Source organism: Hypomesus transpacificus, chromosome 26 (assembly GCF_021917145.1).
Source record: "Hypomesus transpacificus isolate Combined female chromosome 26, fHypTra1, whole genome shotgun sequence".
Lineage (NCBI taxonomy): Eukaryota > Metazoa > Chordata > Actinopteri > Osmeriformes > Osmeridae > Hypomesus > Hypomesus transpacificus.
In genome coordinates, this window is record NC_061085.1 from 7,545,438 (window position 1) to 7,554,735 (window position 9,298).

Here is a 9,298-nt window from a genome sequence, read left to right on the forward strand (position 1 = left end):
AAAGCATGTGTTGACATATGCATCTAAACCAGAAGGAAGGTGCAGTGTCCTGTTTACAGAATTCTGATAACTATTCAAAGTCAACATTCCCAAGCTGATAACTGTGACGGCATCAATTCTTTTCCATATCATAGTGTATTGTAGTATGTCCATAGAGTCCCAGTGCTGAGTTCATGTCCTTGTAGTTATGAGGTCAGTCGTGGTGCAGGGGGGGGGTCACTTCTTGCTGGTTGGGCCAGCAGGCCGGGGGGTGGGGGGGAGGGGTAGCGAGTTACGCTACTCAGTTAGGTAGCGTGTCCAGGCCCAGGGAGGCTGCATGCTGCTTGGCCCTCATCCGCAGGTTCTCAATGCTTGTCGTCTTGCTGTTGAGGCTGCCTGGCAAACTGCCTGGTGGCTGAAGCAAGGGGCTGTTCCACACCTGCTGGGCCTGGGTCAGGGACTGGTAATAAGACTGGCAGGGGAGGGAGCCAAGGGGGGGCGGCATGTTGACGTTCATACCAAGGTAGGGCAGCGGGGGTGTTGGGGTGCCCATGTCGAAGGAGGGGTAGTGGACCAAGTTGTTGGTGGCTGCCATGTGCTGGCGGAACTGCTCCTGCAGGCGGAAGAGGCTGAGAGGGGAGGAGGCGTAGGAGTTACTCTGGGTCAGGCCACTGCTGCTCACACCACTGGAGGAAGGGAGGGAGGGGGAGCCTAGCGGAGAGTCTGGCACAAAGATAAAGTTTTGTCAACAACAATGTCAACTGAAAGTACACATACTTTATGATTTTTTGACATACCTTTTAAAGGTAAAGCAGAGTATTTCTTTATTTCTTTTTTGAAATGTGGTTCCCCGTTATTGAAAAGGGAGCTCTCACCTGGTGTAGGACTGAGGCGTTTGCAGGACGGGGACCCATTTCCTGGCAATTGCCCCGCTTCCGCCTGCGACTCCTCCCTCATGTCCGGCCTGGTCTCCTCCCTCAGCTCCTCCTCCCGCTCGCAGTTGTCCTCTACGGCAGACTCGCTGTCCGAGGGCTCCGGGGAGGTGACGTTTACCTCCACGCTCATCTCCCCAGGCTGGGGTTGCGTGGCCAGCCGCTCGGCGTCGGACAGGGAGGAGGAGGAGGGGGGAGACGGGACGCGGGTTTCGGGGACCGCCGGTGTAGCCGCCAGCGTCTCTGTCTTGCCCTCCTCCTGGGAGCCGTCATTTGTAGCTTCCTTCTGCTTCTGCAGCTGCTCCTTCTGCAGGCTGCGTTGCTTCTTGCGGAACTTGGCACGTCGGTTCTTGAACCACACCTTTGCAACAGATCAAATGTACCTTTATTTTGACAAATATTTTTTGATGCATATTACCTGAAAATAGGCTAGATTGAGGCCCACAGAGGAGACCACAGAGCAATTAGGAAAACGTTAACTTATATATAAACTTTGTTGTACTTGTAGTATCTTTCAAACTATTTTGTACATCGCCCTAAGGAGTTTCTTACCTGCACACGGGCCTCGGGCAGGTTGGTACACATCGCCAGGCGCTCACGCATCACCACGTCAGGGTAGTGGGTCTTCTGGAAGGTCTTCTCTAGGGCCTCTAGCTGTTGGGCAGTGAATGCCGTACGACTGCGCCGCTGCTTTCGGTGCTGGGAGCCATACCGGGCCTCGAGGATAATGTCTTGAAATGTGCAGCCGTTGAGAAAAAAGAAACATGGCCAATTTAATTGAGGCACAGGTCATGGACTCGAATTACTTAATCCAAATCAGATTTCAAACGCTATTTCCTACAAAAGAGGATATAATCATCGACCCATCATATAGGCTACTGAGAAATGTTTTTGCAACAAGAAAACGACAATAAATGTGCAAACAGTTCTTACCAGCAAGTCTTTCCGCTAGAGTGAGCGCATGCACTGACGGCCTGTAGTCGGGTGCGTGCTGGGCCTGCTGCGCCGCCTGCTGGTGAAGGTTGTACATAGCGCTCAGGGAATTCATTGCGTGGAGCGAATACCCGTTCACTCCATAGTGCTGCATGACGAACTCTCCCTACAAAAAAAGAGGGCAAAGGGTGTTTGTTACTATTTACATAATAGCATAAAAATCTGCTTATTTTTTATTGTAAGCTACTACTAAAACCATGGTAATTGATTATAACATTAGGCATATACATTAATAAAGTCTAGCTAAATAAATAAACTCACGGATGCAACAGGTGAACATATAATAGGCTACCTGTGTAATGTGAGCGTTTAAAAAAAACATATGATATGAATCAATGATCTTAAAAACAGCATATCACAGTAGAGCCGCCGAAAGGCTATTTAACCACCAAATCCCTGGGGGTTGTTGAACTCCCTCCCGGCGCTGGTCCTCATGAATTACTTATTAGTTCACGCGTTATCTCAACCCTAACGTTGATACTGAAGTTTATAGCCCACTTGAAATAGGTTCAAGTTGAACTTAGAAATATTTTGATATTTGGTCCCACAAAATAGCCTACACGCTTCCAGTGCATTGTCTTACATTAGGTTATTTTTCCGTTAGGGTAGGCTATTGGTTTGGTAATTATAAGGGCCTAATTTGGTGAGTAACAATGGACTAAATTCAAATGAGCCCAATCAAGATTAGAAATAATGTGCTTTATTAGGCTAAAGCCTGATAACTTAAAATTGACAACAACTTTATGATTAGGTCTAAAAACACAATAACCTGGCCAATTTAAGACTAAGAATGCGCAGTCATATCTGAACGAAACAGCCTATAGTTAAGCTTATTTTTCATCTGAAATAGTTGACCTATAGGAACAGCCTATGTTTTGTGTAGCCTATGCCTACAGGTTATTTCAGTGAACGTAAGGGCTTGATATCGGTTATTTGTATACAATTGAAGGCTAGGCTACTTTGTAGAGTTAACAGAAACGCTGTAAAAAGATAGGTCTTTGACCTGTGGCTTTATTCTATTTTTTACGAATCATTTAGGCCTAGCCCTAATAGTGAAAGTAAAATCTGCGTCTACTTTAAAATGGCCTACATAGCCTTAGGCCTAAGCGAAAATTCACGTTTGACCACTTTAAAGCTCGATCACATTTAGGCTACGGCAACTAGCTTAGGTAGTACCGAGAGTAAAAAAAAGGAAAAATACAAATAGCTTACATTTAACGTAGGCCTACATTTAACGTCGGCCTACGTATCTAATTATATCTAGGCCTATTTGTATCATTATGAACAGCATGCTATGTTACTGTAATTTTGTTCATTTTGATCATGCAACATGATCAAACAGTGGTGTCTTTAAATTAAGCATAAAATTGCCTGAAGGTTGTAATGGGACTGAAGGCATAGGCCTACATATACAGAACATTTTCAGTATAGTGCTTCTCTAAACACAGATCAGACATTGTCTGCTTTCCAAACGAATTTTGTAAGCTATGAAGGTTGGTAGCCACTGTATCATCCTGGATAGCAGGTGCAAAATATTTACACTGCTGGCCGAGTTGTTGAATAGGAACCGTTTCCCTCAATCTGTAGCGGGTCTCAGTTCAATTGCCGGGGGCTAGCAGTGGCAAAGATGTATGATAAATCTGCTGTGAAATATTCATGGGGATCCCCAGTTGGGTCCCTGTGTAATGTAGGTGCAAATAGGTTTCAACGGCAAATATATTAATTCATCATCAGTCTTGACACGTAAAAGATAGGGCAGTGTAGTCCGTGTGTGTTTGTGTGTGTGTTTTTGTATGTGCAGATGTGTGCCTGAGAGAGAGACAGAGAGAGAGAGAGAGAGGGAGGGAGAGGGAGAGAGAGAGAGAGAGAGAGGGGGAGAGAGCGCAACAGAGACAGCGAGAAAGTTAGAAAGTGTATATTCATTGTAAAAATAATGCTTGTTTATGTTGCTTTAGAATTATGACAGACTATTTGTCAAAACTCGCTTGTTGTGGATAAAGTCAGACCCATTGTAATGCTAAGGAACGTGTATCCATTATACTAAGTGTTGTCAAGGTCCCGGGCACCCCCGCCCCTGCAGCATAATGAATAGCGAACACATTTGTAGGCTAATTTAAAATAATGAATCAGTTCAACAATAGGAGGCTGTTATATGTGATGATGCTCTAGGTTATTGAAAACAACGCGATTGCGCGTAAATCGAACTGAACTATAAAAACTACTTTTCCAAAAGCAGCACAAACAATTATTTGACTAATGAAGCACGTACTTTTTTTTCATTTTAACTTTGAAATGTCAAGATAACCTTATTTAAAGGCAAACACATTTTTCCAGTTCAGTCTACTCTGCACACCATGTTTCCATCCTATGAAAGTTCTTACCTCTCACACCGCTCAAGCTTTGAAGTGTAGCCGATACTGGTCCACTGCTATAAAAAATGTGTTAGTTTTGTTGCGTTATTTCTTCATTTCTACATTCCATATTAAATGTCCAAACTCTACGAATTTTCGCTCTTCGATGAGTAGTCCGTTTCCTTCGCTTAGGTCTCTCTCTGTGTGTGTGTCCTGTGGTCTTGATAAGTGTATGAGAATTCACAGATCTGCCATCTATCGGGCTCGCGCACGAGTAAGGGCTTTAAAGAGCGCCTGGTGAGGTCATGAAGCATGATTTCAAATAGTCTTCTCCTGTGCCAATCAAATCGCTCTCTACTTGAGCCTTCCTCGCCCCTTATTTAGGTCATTAGTTGTGTATATAGCGTATACTTTCTCATTGTTTTGTACCATGAATTATCTTATGAATAACTTTATTAATTAAGTCAGATGATTATAACAGAATTAATGAAGCATCACATAAGGCAACACTTCTTCTATGCCAATGTTTATTTTTATATTAAGCTTTAAAGATACATCTAAATGCCTAATAATCATAATTATTATATATTTGGCTATAATTAGCTCGTAGTGGATAAACAGCTGTTGTGATTAAGGGTTGTCATTATCAATAGACTATGTATTGGCTGCAATTACATGCTTTTATTTTAGTTCTAATTTTTTTTTTTTATGTGTTGTGTAGGTCAACTGTATATTAGTGTCTCCAATATACTTATGCAATCATTTAAAATCATTTGCAATACTTTAGGGCAAACGATGTTCATTGTCTTTTAAATGTACCCTGCATTAGTATGTTTGTAAACGTTATAGTTCAAGGGCTGCATGACAAATCACGGCCAGTTATTGAATAATTGCCACAATAAAGGTTTGATTGGAATGACTTGGAGGTTGAAATGCTACACGTTTAGAATTAGGCCTATAGGCCTTTACCCATTCATTGATTTTATTTGCTTTTCGACTTTTGTCGGACTATTTGGGGTATTCTGCGGCCGTGAGATGGCTAATAAATGCAGGCTACTGCCTTTAGTAACTCTCCCGGCCCCAAAGGATTTGGGTTAGGATTGAAGAGACAAGACGCCATTTCAGCCTCCAAAAACTGTCTTAAAATGACTGCTGGTAAGAGGATTAAAACAATAATGCCCCTCTCTTCTTCAAGGTTTTTTGAAAAGATTTCTTCTCCCGGAGAAAACCCGTTTAGGCTGGAATTAGGGGCAGCGAAAAGTAGCCTTTTAATGTAAAGCTTGCATATTTTGTTGAATTTCTCCAAGAGTGAGGGGGGGGCCGTTAGGATGAAATCCTAAACTCAATTTGATCTTTGGCCATTTTCATCCGCAGAAGTTGACACTTCAGAAAAAAGCGCCATGTGAAAAGAGCGTGCACTCTCACACGCCCCAACCAGTTTATTGAAGACATGGACTGAAACATGCTGTCATCAATATAACTAGAGGAAATTCGTGTGGACTCATCCGAGTAAATGCAAGTATTTTCCATGATAAGTCAAATTCTCACTGACTGATAAAAAGTGATAGTTTATAAAGCCTATGCGAAACGTGCCACTTAATTGGGATAAGGAGATTAGGATAATTGAAATTTTGCAACCGACACATTTTTGTATTATGTAGGCCTAATAATGTTAATAAATGAATAAATGTAGGCTGGATATGTTTAGGGTTAGGTTACTGCTCACTAAACAGTTTGAATTTTGATGAACAAGCCAAGTGCCAGTACAATTGAGAAAGTAAGGGTTGGTTAGCTTCAAAGTATTTCAAAATGACCTAGCCTAATAGCAGCAACAAGTGCAATGCTTTCATGGGCTTTCTCGTGATCCTATTAGCAATTCTTGATTCGTAAAACAAAGATAGGCTAAAGCAGTCATCAAACAAACTTCTAAAATAACAATTGGCTAATACAAAGAAATAGACACAAATATAGGCTAATGATGGGCTAGGCTATAACCTGCAACGCCGATGATTTTCAATAGGCTATTTGCCGTGTTGTTATTAATTATAGGTTATGCCACATAAACTAATAGGCCTAATATCAAACGCTTATTAATTGAGCATTGAGAGGCCTGGATACTTTTCTTCCCCAAACCAACCTTTTCTGTCTTTTGTCTGCACAATAAATTACTGAGTATTTGGGCCTGGAACAGAAATCGGATTAACTTGTGAACCGATGGAAGTAAGAACTTAAACGGGAGGTAAATCTGGCCAGTGTTTCTTTGTGGGAACCGTCTCTAAAGCAATTAAAGCGAGAAGGAATTCCTCTCAGCTGTTCTTCCTTAAATCAGCGTTCTACAGAACCTAATGCGGGCTAATGTCCAGTGCGTCTGAAGGGTTTAAGCAAGTGTCAAGAGAGACTGCTATTAGAGTGATATTAGGCCACTGTGCTGTCACCGGCTCTCTCTCGCACTCTATTCCCCGCTCGCTGTCTCCTTCTTCTATTCCCTCTTTCTCCCATCTCCCCTTTCTCTCAATCTCATCATTATCATCTTTGCACTCACTTTCCAAGCTCTTATTTTTCAAATTCATCTCAGATTTCCATGGATTTAGCTCGTGCCCTTATTGTTCTCCATACCCCAATTCCACTGCATTCATACTTTATCATGTTAAAGCTTCTAGATGTGAATCGTCTTTGCTCTCAATCATCTCCTAGAAATGACGTACGCTTGCCTGCTTTGAGGATATAAAACTTTATCTACCCACAAGCCTACTTAGGCAGTCCATTATCCATGCATAACAAAGTTCGGCGAAATAATGCCATTCTGTTACATTTATTCATGTTTAAACCGACTGATCATTTGTTATTTTAGCATTCAATAATTTACTCAATGTTCTAGTCTAAGAAGGGTAGTTTGTACAGGATCCAATGAGAATTTGAGGGTTTCAGAGCCCATTAACCATAATTATTAGATTTTCTTCATGAATACATCATTCCTCCATCCAACAGCTTAACTTCTGCTCAGTGGAAGAAAAGCTATCTTATTTGTGTGAAATTTCAGTTTCTTTTGTATGTACTTGAATGTTGCAGGAACTTGTGTTAGGATAGTTGCAACTTGCCAAAGAGCATTCTTTGGACAAGATATGTGAATCATGTACAGCAATATTTGAAGTAGCATTGTGTTTGACCTGTACACTTGAAACTGTAGATGAAATATATCAAATAAATAGACACAATTATCTGCTTTATAAGTTTTTACAGTGAAACATGGTCTGCAACATAAAGGGGAAGAAGTGTCTCCCCCGGGGGAAGTCGATGATAATATTGATTTAGACTTGTGTACCCACTTCAACTGCTGTTTTGTCCAATTGTATAACATACCTATACCGTTGAACATCAGCAACTTACTGCATTATGTCCTCATTGTTATAATAATGTTGTTGCTGTGCAGTTACATGTAAACTATGTACAACACTGTACTGTAACACCTCCCCCCCCACACACACACACACACATAGACACTCAGTGTCAAACACACACATTCACACAGCATGAACAGACTTTTTGAAACCACAGATAGTCTTCATTCTTTAAAGTCTGGACTTGGGGCTATGTAATGGGGAGAAATGCAGTGAAGTGTGCCCCAAGTCTGTTCAAATCAGATTTATTATTTCCCCAGACATATAACTGCTCAGTTGGGGGTATTTCTAACTATAGGGGATGTAACATATTTCTTACAACCAGTCTGGTAACTAGAAAGTATAAGTAGTGGGATCGTAAAAATCTACAAACACCTTGAAAGGCCATATAAGGCTGAAATATACAGTAAAAGACAAAGAATTGTCATGAACATATAACCTAATAATTAATTTAAACAGGTAGGGGGTGTCTGGAATTTAAAACACAACACCATTCCATGTCATACAGATCTAAAGCAGGTCATCTGAACAGTTCCTCTTGCAAACTTGACATATCGAAGCTGGCAGGTTTGTTTCCTCCCTCATTCTGCAAGCCTGTCTTTGGTTGTGGCCCTCAGGCTTCGGCCTAGCACAAGGGCTGCTATTGTAGAGGCCTAATCCAAGGGCTACACAGCTTTAGCAACATGGTGGGATAAAAGCCCATCAAACCAGTACTTTATGGGGGCAAATCTATCCTAATCCCTCGCTTTATCTAAACAAAAGGAAAGAAACAAGAGGATAGAAAGAAATTGTGCAGACACAGGGCAAGACCTGGAGCTAAGACGCAAAGAAGTAGTTTCACTGGAGAAGCTAACCATTTCTGACAGGCTTTCACCTCAACAGTCACAAAAAACGGACACCAGGACTTCAAAAGGACCACAAAGGTTTTTTTCAACTTCTAAGCACCCCAATCCTATTAAAGATGGACTGAAATTATGCACTTTGCCTAGAAAGTCGTAACATTATTAATAGTTTGTAAACAGAATATGTGTTTACTTTTCAAAAGATTAACACAGAAATGTATCTACAGGATGTAGTTGACAGTGGTCTACCAATTGCCGACATTTATTTTTGTGTTAGAAGCAAACTGAGACAAGGGGCTATTGGAACACACACACAGACATCCAGTTTAGATTAATCCATAAAGCTATTATTCTCAATCAAACCCATGGTAGAAGCATGGAATTCATTTGATACTAAAATAGACCTCACAAAGACGATGTTGGTCCAGAAAATATAGCAACATCAACAAACTTAAGTTTAAGTAATCTTGACTGGCAGAGACACTACAATGGCACCTTTCTAATGCCATTGTTTTAATATACCCCCTTGTAAACCAGAGGCAGCCGTCTTTAACACATACTCCGTGTGTGCAGGGGACAAATCCCTTGACCCTTTTTCATGTCGGCTGCCAATTCCAATTTCTATCTTTGCTCTGCAGCGATTCGCTCTGAATCCCAACTGCGGCGTCCGCAAAATGACTATGTGAGTTAGAGACTCAATTTTCCCGCCACGGCCCAAATGCTTCACTGGAGGACCATTTGGTTCATTTGAACGACAGGCAGAGATTGAGGACAAGCCGGTTCTTTCTGGCCCCTGTGTATAT

At 41.6% G+C, this 9,298-nt stretch overlaps 1 protein-coding gene across 1 annotated transcript; it reads right to left on the reverse strand.

Moving 5' to 3' along the window:
* Positions 1-251: 251 nt before the first annotated feature.
* Positions 252-1,998, reverse strand: LOC124487504 (diencephalon/mesencephalon homeobox protein 1-A-like). The gene is made up of 4 exons (XM_047049886.1): positions 1,845-1,998; positions 1,464-1,642; positions 855-1,272; positions 252-702 (listed from the first exon to the last, which is right to left on the reverse strand). The coding sequence occupies exons 1-4, from the start codon at positions 1,996-1,998 to the stop codon at positions 281-283; spliced, it is 1,173 nt and encodes a 390-aa protein (XP_046905842.1). The 3' UTR covers positions 252-280.
* Positions 1,999-9,298: the final 7,300 nt, after the last annotated feature.

Coding starts and splice junctions, on each gene's coding strand:
- LOC124487504 (XM_047049886.1), bottom strand. CDS start 1,998: ATGCAGCACTATGGAGTGAACGGGTATTCGCTCCACGCAATGAATTCC. Junction 1,643..1,844: donor TCTAGCGGAAAGACTTGCTG/GTAAGAACTGTT, acceptor GCACATTTCAAG/ACATTATCCTCGAGGCCCGG. Junction 1,273..1,463: donor TGCCCGAGGCCCGTGTGCAG/GTAAGAAACTCC, acceptor TCTGTTGCAAAG/GTGTGGTTCAAGAACCGACG.